This window comes from Melanotaenia boesemani, chromosome 3, assembly GCF_017639745.1.
Source record: "Melanotaenia boesemani isolate fMelBoe1 chromosome 3, fMelBoe1.pri, whole genome shotgun sequence".
NCBI lineage: Eukaryota > Metazoa > Chordata > Actinopteri > Atheriniformes > Melanotaeniidae > Melanotaenia > Melanotaenia boesemani.
This window is the reverse complement of record NC_055684.1, coordinates 717779-732008: the sequence shown is the minus strand read 5'-3', so window position 1 is coordinate 732008 and position 14230 is coordinate 717779. Positions and strand designations below refer to the sequence as shown.

The window sequence follows — 14230 nt, the reverse complement described above, 5'->3', positions numbered from 1 at the left end:
AACATCCGTCTGTATAACGTCTATCTCTATAACATCCGTCTGTATAAAGTCTATCTCTATAAAATCCGTCTGTATAACGTCTATCTCTATAACATCCGTCTGTATAACATCTATCTCTATAACATCCGTCTGTATAACGTCTATCTCTATAAAATCCGTCTGTATAACGTCTATCTCTATAACATCCGTCTGTATAACGTCTATCTCTATAACATCCGTCTGTATAACGTCTATCTCTATAACATCCGTCTGTATAACGTCTATCTCTATAACATCCGTCTGTATAACGTCAATCTCTATAACATCCGTCTGTATAACGTCTATCTCTATAACATCCGTCTGTATAACGTCTATCTCTATAAAATCCGTCTGTATAACGTCTATCTCTATGACATCCGTCTGTATAACGTCTATCTCTATAACATCCGTCTGTATAACGTCTATCTCTATAACATCCGTCTGTATAACGTCTATCTCTATAAAATCCGTCTGTATAACGTCTATCTCTATAACATCCGTCTGTATAACGTCTATCTCTATAAAATCCGTCTGTATAACGTCTATCTCTATAACATCCGTCTGTATAACGTCTATCTCTATAACATCCGTCTGTATAACGTCTATCTCTATAACATCCGTCTGTATAACGTCTATCTCTATAACATCCGTCTGTATAACGTCTATCTCTATAAAATCCGTCTGTATAACGTCTATCTCTATAACATCCGTCTGTATAACGTCTATCTCTATAAAATCCGTCTGTATAACGTCTATCTCTATAACATCCGTCTGTATAACGTCTATCTCTATAACATCCGTCTGTATAACGTCTATCTCTATAACATCCGTCTGTATAACGTCTATCTCTATAACATCCGTCTGTATAACGTCTATCTCTATAACATCCGTCTGTATAACGTCTATCTCTATAAAATCCGTCTGTATAACGTCTATCTCTATAACATCCGTCTGTATAACGTCTATCTCTATAACATCCGTCTGTATAACGTCTATCTCTATAACATCCGTCTGTATAACGTCTATCTCTATAAAATCCGTCTGTATAACGTCTATCCCTATAACATCCGTCTGTATAACGTCTATCCCTATAACATCCGTCTGTATAACGTCTATCTCTATAACATCCGTCTGTATAACGTCTATCTCTATAACATCCGTCTGTATAACGTCTATCTCTATAACATCCGTCTGTATAACGTCTATCTCTATAACATCCGTCTGTATAACGTCTATCTCTATAAAATCCGTCTGTATAACGTCTATCTCTATAACATCCGTCTGTATAACGTCTATCTCTATAAAATCCGTCTGTATAACGTCTATCTCTATAACATCCGTCTGTATAACGTCTATCTCTATAACATCCGTCTGTATAACGTCTATCTCTATAACATCCGTCTGTATAACGTCTATCTCTATAACATCCGTCTGTATAACGTCTATCTCTATAACATCCGTCTGTATAACGTCTATCTCTATAACATCCGTCTGTATAACGTCTATCTCTATAACATCCGTCTGTATAACGTCTATCTCTATAACATCCGTCTGTATAACATCTATCTCTATAACATCCGTCTGTATAAAATATGTTTGTATAACATCTGTTTATATGTATCAAACAGAGGCAACAGCTTTCAAGAGGGTAAGAAAAGAATTAACGTCAGCTCTTTGTTGTGGGTCTTACTTGCACATGCATCATGTTGACCAACAGCAGCTTTAAATCATTCATGGTCATCATCTGAGATTTCAAACTTTTTAATTTTATGCTTTTTGAAAAAATGTCAGAAAATTAAATTTAAACTAAAACATTCCTGATATATTTCCATATTGATCCATTTATTTAAGCCAGGCTAGTTTATTTTGTTTTTTATTTTTGTTTTATCACTATATTTTAGTTTAGCTTCTAAATGAGTTGTTTTTATTTTAGTGTATAAAGCAAAGATGGATTGATTTTAAAAAGGAACATTAGGCTACAGGAAGGGTTTGTTTCAGTGATCTGCATCAGTAACTGGCTCATCTGTCTGCACACAGTTCTACCTTTAATCAGGTTTACCAGTGAAAGGTGGGAAGGCATCACGTGTGCACATGGTGCAGTCTGGAATCTGGCCAGTCTTTTATTGCTGTTGCTCCTCTTTATGTTTGTACTTTTAACAAGTTGGACAAGGGGTGTTGGGAAACATCCCAATCTCACAGGATCTGGACTAAAGAGGAAGAAGGACTCTAGGCAGCTGTGTGAGGTCTGCATGGCGTGTGAACATGGAAAATATCTCTGGTGGTTTCAGTTTTTATAAATTCATCAATGAATTGGCGAGTGGCCCATTTCCCTGAACTCCTACATGTTCCTCCATCCTCCACCGTAGCAACAGCAGGGAATCCTGAACTTTGTAGTCATGACAACACCATCGCCTGGATAACATCTTTATGTCCGCCAACTTGTCATTTTTCCCTCCTTTAACAGAACAGATATGAGCAGCTTAACATGTACTGAAGTGTCAATTAATTAAAGGCTGTGGAATTAATTATTTGCTGCAGCACAGAGATGTAAGTTGGAGACATCAAACGGGAGGTAGGCTGATGGGATAAATGGAAACATTTGGTGTGCAAGCTACTGGACATGAATCAACATAATTAAATCCACTATGAGGTGGAAATTACAAAATTAGCTAAATGAGAAGACAAAAAGGCTGAGACGAGTGAGCTTCTTAAACACTGACAGAACATCATGCAGATTATTTTAGCAGCTATTATTACAAACGTTCCAGCATGTAAGGCTCCGTGACTTCTTTAGACTTCTCTTTAAGATGTTTCTGCTCTTATTTACTTCCATTACATGCAGAACAGTGAGCGAAACAAAGTACTGACAGCAGATTTGACCAGAAACAACAGGACATAAAGCGAGGAGGAGTAGAGAAGTGTAAGAAAGGGTTCCACACACAGCAGCGATGGGTAGTGTGGTAAAGTGTAGCCTTGCCGTTTCCTGCAGATGATGATGGCCAGGAAGGCGACCAGGCCGGACACCAGGGCCATGCAGATCCAGAGGATGGTCATAGAGTTATAACGCAGAGGAGCTGCAGAGACACACAAACATCAGGAGTTAGCAGAGGAACGCTGACGCCAGGCAGCAGGTGAGCTGGGGACCGAGGTCCTCGCGGATATTGTTAATAAAATAAAAAATGTTAAATTCTAAAAAATAAAAAATGAATAAATGCAACATAGTAAAAAATAAAAGTTTTAATTGTAATGTCACATTAGTTTTTTAATATGTAAATAATATGTTAAAATTAATGTAATGTCTTGGTAATAAAATAGAAATATGAAAAGAAGTCAAATGTTAAAAGATTATCAAAAGCAAAACATAAAATAATAAGCAATAAGCAAAATAAATTAAATATACATGTACAATATAATAACTAAATATTTTAAATGAATATAATGAAATGAAAAATTAAATGTTTTCTGCTAAAATAAAGCAATAATAAGAGGATATACTGAACTCGGGTCGGGTCAGTGAGATCCAGATGACTCATGGTAATTATTTTTATTAACAAAGCAAACCTTAATCAGTCTTTTAAAGACGAACTACAGAAGGACGGCTACTCCAGCATCATCTTCGTCCTACCTGAACTCTGAGATTCCTCCAGCCAGTAAAAATCAGACTTATCTTCACTCTTGATTTCTTTCTTTCTCTCTTTCTTTTCCTTTCTTCCTCTGATCATGTCTTCTTACTTTCTTTTTTGAATCAGCCACGGTGCATCTTCAACATGGCCAGTTTGTTTATTTCTGCTTGCTAGCGTGTTGCTAGCGTGTTGCTAGTGTGTTGCTAGTGTGTTGCTAGCGTGTTGCTAGTGTGTTGCTAGCGTGTTGCTAGCATGCAATGCGGTACATAAAGTAAAACTTCACTCGGTGTCCTGGATGAGACACTACTGAAGTGGTTTCTCATCCCACCACATATTCACACACCAGTGATGCTAAACCGGAGGAAATATGGGTGAAGAGTCGTCCTCTGCTTCATCTCCATGAGTTCCAGGTCCTTCAGAGGCTCACCTGTTGACTTCTGCTGCTCATTCAGTAAATCTCTGGCAGAGTTTATTGTCTGCAGCTGCAGAGGTGGATGATGCTGGGTAACCGGATGAGGAAAATGTGGATATTTGACTGAAATGACATGCAGCCTCCTGGTCATCACCGACTCAGACATGGACACAGCTCAGCTGATGAGACATGACTCTGGTATTAAGCTGAGGACTTGCTCGCCACGTTGGCTTGTAGGATGCAAGAGGTCTCCGTGCGCAGGTGGAAGTCGGGGTCCAGTAAGCAGCTGCATGAAGGGAGAGGGTTTGTCAGAGGAACAGCGCTGGGACTCCCACCAGACGGGGGTAGGGGGGTGTGCAGACCTATTATCTCTTAATCCTGGTAAGAGGAAGAATATTCTACTAAAAGAGGTTTTGTTGGCCTGAATCATGAAGACCCTAACCCTGCAGCAGCGTGGGACAGGCCGACGGGGATGATGAACAAAAAAGCACCAATCCCCGGAATCGAGGGGAGGACGGAGGCGCCAGTCGGCCCAACTGACACTCAGACCTCTTTAGACCTGGACTATGCTGTGCTGACCGGCCCGGCTCTGAGAAACCTCCTGCTTTTATCAGAGCAAAATCACATCCGACAGCAGGTCGCTGCTTGATGTCAGCCAGGAGCCTTACCCCTGCATCTGCCTCTAACATCAGGATGTCAGCAGCACACACACCTGCTCGTCCCGTCTGGATCTCCACATTCTGGCTGAAGCGTCCACAGCCTGCAGATGTTCTGGCTCGGATCTGGAAGATGTACCTGGTTCCTGGCTTCAGGCCCGATACCCGGGCGCTGGTGTTTCTAGACTTCAGCGTGGAGTAACTCTGCTCTTCATTGTCCTGTCACAGAAACAGATATGTTGTCATGGAAACGGGAACATTTCAGCTTGATTTTCTGGATGATCAAGTAGGACTCTCCCCTGGTTCCAGGGGCGTAAAAACATTCGTCAGTTCCCATGAAGAGCAGCTGCTCTCAGAGGAAACCATGACAACTGATCCAGATTTAACCGAATTAGGAACCAGTGAGACAATCCTGATATTCTACTTTCAGATTTATCAAAGCGTGTGCATGAATGTCCTCCACCTGTTTCTGTTTATAAACCAGAATCAACCCTAAAGCGGCACAGGTGAGGGACGCCTTGCCCCGCCCACATGGTGGCTATAAATGGTCAGGTGGACGCCTGTAATACATATTCATCACATCATTTCCATGATGGCTCGGGAGGGAAAAAGAGGAAAGAAGAGGAATTTTTCGGGGTGTGAGACAGAAATCCTGATGGAGCACGTTGGAAAAGGTAAAAATGTGTAACTGGTGGACCCGGCGTGGACATTACTGGTGTCAGAAAGACAAGCTGTGTCCCAATTCAGGGTGGGGGATGAATGGGTAAGGGTTGGGGTAAAGAGGGTTTTTTTTTTATTTTGGGGGGCCTGCGGACATGTTTTTGTCCCTGGGGTGCCTAGCCTTGGTGTTGGGTTAGCGTGGCCCACGGTGGTTTTGCCTGGGGCGGTCGGGCCCCATCGGGTTCCTGGGTGGGGCTCTGCTGGGGGGAATGGGTGGCTCTTGGGCCTGTGGGGTGCCTGCCCTCCGTGCGGCCCGCACCGCAGCGCCCAGCACCCGCTGGGCCTGCTCGCCATCGCCCCGGGCTGCCCGGTGCCCCTGCCCCGTCGCGCCAGGGGTTCCGGTCTGGGGCCCCTCTGCTCTGGTCCGGGTGGGCCGCTGCTCTGTCTGCTTTGGCTGTCCCGGGCTTGGTACTCTGTGGACCTGCTTGGCCTTTGGGGCCTCGGGCTCCCCCCGTCTACCGCTGATGCTTCGGGGTGCGGCGTGATCGCGGCCCCCTTGCGGGTACACATTTCCTCCTTGTTGCATGGCCACACATGCATATTAACACGTGCATGCTCACAAACGTGCTCGTCTCTCCATCCGCTTCTCATTAGATGTAGCTGATGTTTGTGTGTTGGTACGTTTATCTGCAGGTACGTTTGATGTCTATTGTAATTTTTTATATCATCATCATCCTATCTTTCTTTCGGTATCATGTAGTACTGTGGTAGTTTATGTTGTTGTTGTTTTTTTTTGTGATATGTTCTGGGCAGCATAGACAACTGTTATTTCCACATTTTAATCCTGTCCTTTTCTCTCTTTTTTTTTCTCTCTCTCTCCCTCTATCTCCCTGTCAGGTTAGGGCACTGACATATAAAGACTAAAGAAAATAAGATTACAATAAAAATAATAAAAATATCAAGGGCAGCCATGTATATAACATGTCTCCCTTGGTAGAGCAAATCTGTCAAGCAAAATATGGCACACAGACCACGTTCTGTATGTTAGGATGCTGGACAGGACAGGGTAAAAAAAAAAAAAAAAAAAAAAAAAAGAATAAATAAAGGAAATCCTCCTCTTGTGTGTTTCGTTAGCGTAGCATCACTTCTAGACCTCCAGCCTCCAGTCTGGTCCCGCTCTGCTGGAATGAAGGACCAAAGCTACTTTCCACACTGGTGCTACATGCTGGCAGCAGACTGGCTCCTTATTTATCTGGATGGGTTTTATAACATGAAGTTTTGTTTCACAATGACAAAACATGTTTTAGTGGTTGAGCTTTTTATTCATATCATCTCCCTTTCAAGTAAAAATCTGTTTTTATTTTGTTTGTTTGTTTGTGGGTGTGTGTGAGAAAGAGTAGGTGTGGAAATTTAATTGCTGTTTTATTTTCTTTTTATTTGCAAACATTGTTTTATGTGCATTTTATTATGTAAAACACTTTGTGCTACATATGTATAAAAAGTGCTTTATAAAAAAATTATTTGATTTGATTTGATTTGCATTGCTTTGATTTGACCCATTGCAACATAAAACTAAGCCAAAAACACACAGATCTTGAAGGATACTCGTGTAGTGAGTAGGACTGAGTTTAAAAAATAGATTAATTGATTTTTAATTAATTTAAATTTAATAAACCCAGCATCGATTCATAAACTTGGAGATGGATTTTTTTTATACATCCTCTTTCCCACTAACGTGACCCCACTCTCGCGTGACTTACTGAGACTCCCTGAGATCCTAGTATTTATACACACACCTGGTTTCCTTTCATCTCCGTCCAATCAGCTTCTTTTGCTGAGATGATGTCACATTCAGATTCACGATTGTGGGTTCTCACCAAGTGGCATCCTCCGGCGGTGAAAGGTGAAGCCTATGCGGAAGTGCAAAAGAATTGCAGTTCCCCCCTCATCCACTAGGGGCTCCAAAACAGAACAAATCCCTATAGACTGCCATGTTAAAAAGACCAACTTCACAGCAGAAATAAACACGGTACAAATAATTTAATTATTTAATTTAAAATTAATAGTTCAAGTTTACCTTCATGACAACTGTGAATTTTTTTCTAACTCCTCCGTTTGGATGTTTTTTAATCTTGAAATTCGTCATAATTAGGGGCGTGTCTTTTTGATTGACAGGTATCCAATATCTGTGGCAAGAAAGGAGAGTGCAGCACAACCGCGGTTTTTAGCTGGCTAACAAAACGCCTTAGCTTTAGCCCACCTACATCCATTAGCTAATTAGCTACCATTAGCTCTGGGTTAGCGCGGTTAGCTCTTAGCTACAGGCAGCTTGGAGTTTGATGGGTGTCGATCATCCACCCCCACCTTCACAGTCCCCCTCTCAGCTCCACCACTTTGCCCATTTTTGGATTTTCTGGGAATGATGACACGTGTGACGCTGCCAAGATGGCGATGGTGGGAACCGTCCAATGAGCTTCAGTTCAGCTCTTCAGAAACCTACGTGTGACGTCATGGATTTTCTGCCCATCTGTGGTCCATCCCAGTCTCTGGTCCTACCGCAGAAACTTGAGATCCCTCAGACCTACACAGCTGTCCTACGAGGTTCACTCTCCCCTCCCTTCCTACTCAGACTTCTCCTTACTGACTGTTCATGAGGCTACAGAAACACTCTGCTCCTCCTGTTAGTCCAGCTTTAGAAACTGATTTTGTACAGTTTCAGTCAGATTAATGTGTTTATGTGCAGTTTAAAAGTCCAGTTTTGGTCTAAAGCAGGGGTGCCCAAGTCCAGTCCTTGAGATTTACTATCCTGGAACTATTAGATGCAACCCTTGTCCAATACACCAAATGGCACACTTCCCTCATCCACATGTCATTCAGCTCTGCAGACACCTGGTAACGAGCCATTCATTTGATTCAGGTGTGTTTGGGAAGGGTTGCATCTAAAAGTTACAGGATAGTAGATCTTGAGGACTGGACTTGGGCACCCCCAGTCTAAAGCTTCTCTATAAAACAGCCAATCACATGAGAGACAATTTGTTTTCACTTTTTTAGTCTCAGTTGCTTAAAACTTAAATGTTAAGCTTAATAAACCTATGTGGGATGCAAAGATTTATGCATTCATTAAAAAAGAGACCCATTGTTAGGACGACACTTAATTAACAAGAATTATCATCATCACCATCATCATCTTAATCACAGCTGTTCTGACTTGGGTTTTATTTTCCTGCTGCTGTATTTCTACAAGCTCCCCATCAGCTGAGACAGTGAGTCATTAATGTGTCTTTAGGATAGATTTAGTCTTCAGCTCGTGAGGTGCAGCAGCCTCCCTGTGACTCACTCTTGTACAGAAGTAAAGGAACCTTGAGAGCACATTGCTGACTGTCCACTTAAATCCCAACAGCCCCCCCGAGCAAAGCCAGATTAAGACGGCAGTGTCAGAGACGAGCTAATCCTTCAGCTCTCCCCACTCCATCCTGCTTGTTTGGCTATGAGATTGCCACCTCCCACACTGCTCCCTGTGCAATTAGATGATGTCTATCACCACACACACACAAATCTACACACACACTTCCTGTAGTCAGTTCATGGGGAGGCTTATGACCCCGCCGATCGCCGCTGTCACTTTGGCTACATTGGAATCTGCTCATCCTCCCTCTTCCTCTCCATCTCCACCCCCATTCCCCCTCAATTAGCCACCAGGATCTTGGTCTAAGATGAAGTTCTCCACAGTCTAACCAACAACTTCCTCAGCTTCCCAGTTTCATGGTTCAGCCCAGTCGCTGCTCTTTGAGCCTACTGCGTCACATTTTTTTTAGCTGTCTAAAGGTTTCCATAACAACAAGCAGCTCCTTAGTTCAGTACCTTCTCGTAGTACTTGATGTCGTACTCCAGGATGACTCCATTGGGCTGGTCGGGTTCGTGCCACAGCAGGGTCACACTGTTCTGACTGGTGTTCTCCTGGCGTATGGAGAACACCTCAGAGGGGGCTGTGCAGGAAACAGAAGAAATGGCTTTGTTATTTCAGCACACCGCTCTGCGTGTGCTGAACTAAAAAACACAGGAACAAACACCATGAATGCACAAGCGTCTGAAAGGTTGGAATTTATGCTCAGATGGAGCAGCTTTAGCTCATTCATATCAGAGTTTTTCTTCTATTTAAACAAATATAGTAGGATGTTGGAACATAGCTGACATGTTCTGGCTGTCACCTGCGGCCTTTAACAGAAATGTCTGCAGACACGCTGCTGAGGCGCTGCGTTGTTAACCCCTGATTTCCACCAGGTGCATGTGCGGCATGTTAAGGCTGTGCCTTGGCCTCCACTGCTATTCGCGGCCACTTTAGTCAATGGTTTGGTTTCCACCGGGCGCCGCAGCTCATACCAGAAATGTTCCAGAAGCGCAGTGTCTCGGATCTCCACTAAATTTACGTGCTGAGTCTATTTTTGACGAAGCACGCACCCAGAATACGTAAATTTTCACAGTTTAGATCGAGACAGACAGAAAATCAGACATGGGAGCAGTGGACAGGACTCGCAGGCGCTCCTGCTATAGATGCTGCAGCACGGAGGTCAAAACAAAACTATGGTGCAGCCATAACGTGGCGCACACGCATCTGGTGGAAATGAGAGGTAATGAGCCGCTAATGCGCTGCCGACGCGCTGCAGAGGCGTTGGTGATGCTTTGTTAATGCACTGCTGAATCAGTGCAGACATGTTGCAGACGTGTTGCTGACACGTTGAATATGTGTTGCAGAAGCGTTGCTAAGGCATTGCTGACGTGTTGTAGATACCTTGCTGATGTGTTTCAGACATGTTGCTGCAGCGTTGCTAAGGCATTGCTGACGCGTTGCAAAAGTCTTGCTGACGCGTTGCTGAGTCATTGCTAAACATTCTCCTGCTTCTCTTTCTGTGGTCCAATGAGGTACTGTCCAGAGGAGGTACTTGTTAGTGTTCCGATGTCCAAAAGAGATACAGGTCCGTGTCCCCTCGTCCAGAGGAGGTTCTGGTCCGTTTTCCAGCGCGTGGTTTTCTGAGTGTCGGGTCATTCTGGAGGCATTCTTGTGTGATGTGCAATAGGAGGTTGATGAGGCTTTTGTGAATCATGATACCACATGGTGTGAGTATTTCGTTTGCTTTGACTTTCATGTTGTTTAGTTCTTGTGCTAGCTGTTTGGAGTTTTTGCCGTGATGTTCTGTTGTACCGAGGACGTTACTGATCCAGTGCTGTACCCTGTAGGTTGGAGTGTGGTGTCCTTCTTGTGTATCACGGTGTATCCCGGTGGTGTCCCATAAATCCGGGGAGTGATGTTTGCAGTGGGAATTAAAAGGCTGCCTGTGTCCCGTATTATTTTCTTGGCGTCTAATGTTGGTTTTAGTCTGGATTTTAGTGTTCTTTTCTTGTCTTCTGTGGGATCCTTTCTGAGTAGCTCGCATGTGGTGGTGTCTCCAAGTGTTGCCTCCAGAATGTTGGTCCTTTTGGCCAGAAGAATGATGATGTGTCTTTTTTGAGAGAACCTGTTGCTTCTTGTTCCTCAGTGATGCTGTTTGGCTGATTTTAATATTCCTGCATTGCATCGCTCTGCTTTTAGTCCCTGATCTGGTTTTTCTTGGCGTGCCACCGGTGTAGCTACGATGTATTCCCCATGTGGTTAATTTTTGGTGAATTGCCGAAGGTTAAACCTTTTCATAGAACTGTTTTGTGAGTGTGTGGTGTGACAGGTTTTTAACCCAATTTTTGCTTATTAGTGTTTCTTTTGTTTCCTGGTTCGTTGGGAAGCGTCTCATGAAATTGTCCATTTTTTCTTTAATTTAGTTTTTTTCCATTTTGTTGACATCCCTATTATCCTCTTTTATTAGTGCCTTCCTTTCATATTTGGTGTTCTTGGTTGGGACAGGCTCGGTGGTGTAACTTCCTCATCTCTGCATTGGAGGTTGAATCTCAGGAGGTTCCAGTAGCATGCTCATGTTTTTCCAGCATCTCGAGTCAGCAAAATGCTGATACACGTGGCCGTCCCAGCGGATCTGATAGGTTTCCTGGGACGGAAACACCTCCAGAAAACAGCTGTCAAACAGCGTCAGCAACACATCAGTGGACGTTTCTGAGGAAGGCTACAGGTGACAACTGAAACATGTCAGTTTTGGTCCAACATCCTACTGTTGTCTGATTGGAAGGAAAAAAGCTGATATCACTGAGATAAGACAAAATGAAGATCTTTGAGATAGCTTTTAGCTCCCTGTTACATTTTCATTTGTCCACATTTGTCTTATAAATACCTGCACTGTTCCAGGAGGACTGCTTTAGCTTGGAGAATAATTCTATTCTATTCTATTCTTAGAATTACCATTAATTGTTTTAATGAATTATTTTAATTATTTTAATTTTACCATTTAGTTTTCAGTCTATTTTCAAATTTTACTTTTTAGTAAATTCAATTAATTTTTGTACTTGAACAAATGTGTTTATTTATTAATTATTCCTGGTTCAGGACCTGGTTCTGGTTTTCCTTCCGAATGGGTTTATTAGGCCCGAGCACCGAAGGCGGTGCGAAGGCCTGTTGTAATTGCTCCGTTTTTTTTCCTTCTTCTTCTTCTTCTTCTTCTTCTTCTTCTTCTTCTTAAAAGTAAATCGCATTTTGGGGACCTGAACATGTTCAAAAACTCACCAAATTTTGCCTACCCCCCCAAAGGGAATGCGTAAATTTACATATTTTGGGGTGCTTGGGACTGTTTGGGCAAAATTGAATGGGAGCGTCACCTATTTATGATGCCCCGCCACTGCACGCCATCAATCTTTATGAAAATCACTACACATATTCTAAATACTAGGGTGAACAAAAAATCCTCTTGGAGCAACGGCTCAAAACCAACAGGAAGTCGGCCATTTTGGGTCAAAGTCGCCATTTTGGCATTTTACTGACGTTGTTCATTCTGGCTCAGGATGTTCAGAAGACTGTGAGTGTGTCTCAAACCGCACACTTACATGAGTGCACTGGAAGGTAGTGTGTAGTTCACACTAAGCACTACCTTCTGTAGTGACACTATCGTGGGTAAGTCCTGATCCAAATTGAGCTCTAACGTTTTGAACTTACCGGTAGTGACGTACCAGCTTACCAGCGCCGCGTTAATATACTTTTTTTCCCTTCCAAAATCCAAAATCACGTTAACATACGTGTTTGCATGTCAACATACTTGTATGCTATTAAATGCCTTTTAAAAGGCCTCGTTAGTGAAACAAAGAACCGTGGCCTCCACTGTATTAATCTATCTCAGTTGATAATAGAAACCATCAGCACACGTTCATGTGTCTTTGCATGTCTACCCCATACTTGTTAGTATAAAGTGCAATTTAAAACACTAAAAAACAGCTTTTAAATAAGCAAAGATATCTTAACTGAATTAAAGTATGTTACATTATACATGTGTTTTCATTGGTGTTTAAACTGATACCGTTCACGTCTGCAACAGGAAACCGATTTTACTAGAAACCATTTAAAATATGAAATACAGTAATGAAGACGCTAAAACAGGGATGCAGAAAACATTTTATTTAAACTTTTTATTAAAACATTTCTCTCTTCCCGCCTCCTCTTCTCCACAGCAGCGTCCTAACCCTCAGGTGGTAAACGCCTCAGTGCCACTGCTGGCTCGGTAGTTTGATGCCACAGTGACCTACGGTGAACACAGAATGGCAGGTTATATAAAAGCAAACATTATTATATATATATATATATGTACTTTATGGGTACTTTGCAGACGCTTATCTAAAGTGATGTACAATCAGCTACGGCTTCGTCAGCGGTACCAACGAAACGGGCCGGTTCTCTAACCAGCGGTGTTTCCTAATCGGTTTTCAGATTAAGGACCATTTCGTTTACGCCAGAGACCCCGCAGTGCTTAATCTGGAGGTTCAGCAATCATGAATATACATACGGAACCTATAGCATTAATCATTTTTAACACTTATAGCCCATCTACATCCGCGAAATCGGCTATAAAACTGCTAACATTTACGTTGCTAACTCTACTGCAGCCTCCAACAACTGATCAGATCCATAACTGTCATCAGGGATAGAAGAGATAAGAAGCATGCTGCAGTTTATATTAGAATTATGATCAAATATCTTCATACTTACAACAGTAGAAAATCCGCCTGCATCGGTACCGCTGAGTCGGTGGCTGCTAGCTCTGAAAAACTGGTTGAAAGTCCCTCCCCTTCCGCTACGTCAGCAAGATGGCGTCCGTTTAGTGTGTGTAGTGTCCATCGTTTCGCACTAGATTTTTGGCCGAGTTTAGGGCAGCATCCGGGTACTTTCAGTGCACTGAGTTTTAAAAGTCTTTGTCTTTAAAAGTTATCATCATAAATCACTATAAATCCCTCAATTCTGATCCAATCCCCATCAGACTTGCAGGGATTAATCAGGGTCTGGCCTTGAACAGATCCATATGACCAATTCCGGTGTAGCCCTAAGCCCCGCCCACTTTCAACAGGAAGTGCTTTTTTTCAGACACCGGGGTCCATCTCCTCAGAAATGAAACTTACACACTTGAAAGTGCTTCACAACAGGTCAAACCCTTTAATGATACCACAATAAAAATCTCAAGTTCCTTCGCCAAACGTAACCATGGCGAATAGTGGTCGATGCCATCAAACAGGAAGTACTTGTAGATGACCCACTGTAATGGAGGAGCGCGGTCAGGTCGGGAACTCAGCCACACTGACATATGCTGGAAAAATTGCAATATGGCTCTATAGCGCCCCCTACAAATATTTAATTGATCATCACCGCCCACTACATTGACCAATATGGCTGAAATCCGGCATATTGATAGAAACTTGGAAGGATGTACTAAAAAGCCTCTTGG

The 14230-nt window shown here is 42.7% G+C and overlaps 1 protein-coding gene across 5 annotated transcripts in view; it reads right to left on the bottom strand.

Annotated features, from left to right (window-relative positions):
* The window catches only part of epha8 (eph receptor A8), a 265597-nt gene that overhangs the window by 15566 nt on the left and 235801 nt on the right, over nt 1-14230 (bottom strand). For 3 of the 5 annotated variants that reach the window (XM_041981741.1, XM_041981742.1, XM_041981744.1), the window contains exons 9-11: nt 9231-9355; nt 4766-4928; nt 2960-3092 (exon numbers count right to left, since the gene is read on the bottom strand). In XM_041981741.1, the coding sequence (XP_041837675.1) occupies nt 2960-3092; nt 4766-4928; nt 9231-9355 (421 nt within the window). The remainder of the gene's footprint in view (nt 1-2959; nt 3093-4765; nt 4929-9230; nt 9356-14230) is intronic. The other 2 variants (XM_041981743.1, XM_041981745.1) reach the window with 1 other exon arrangement.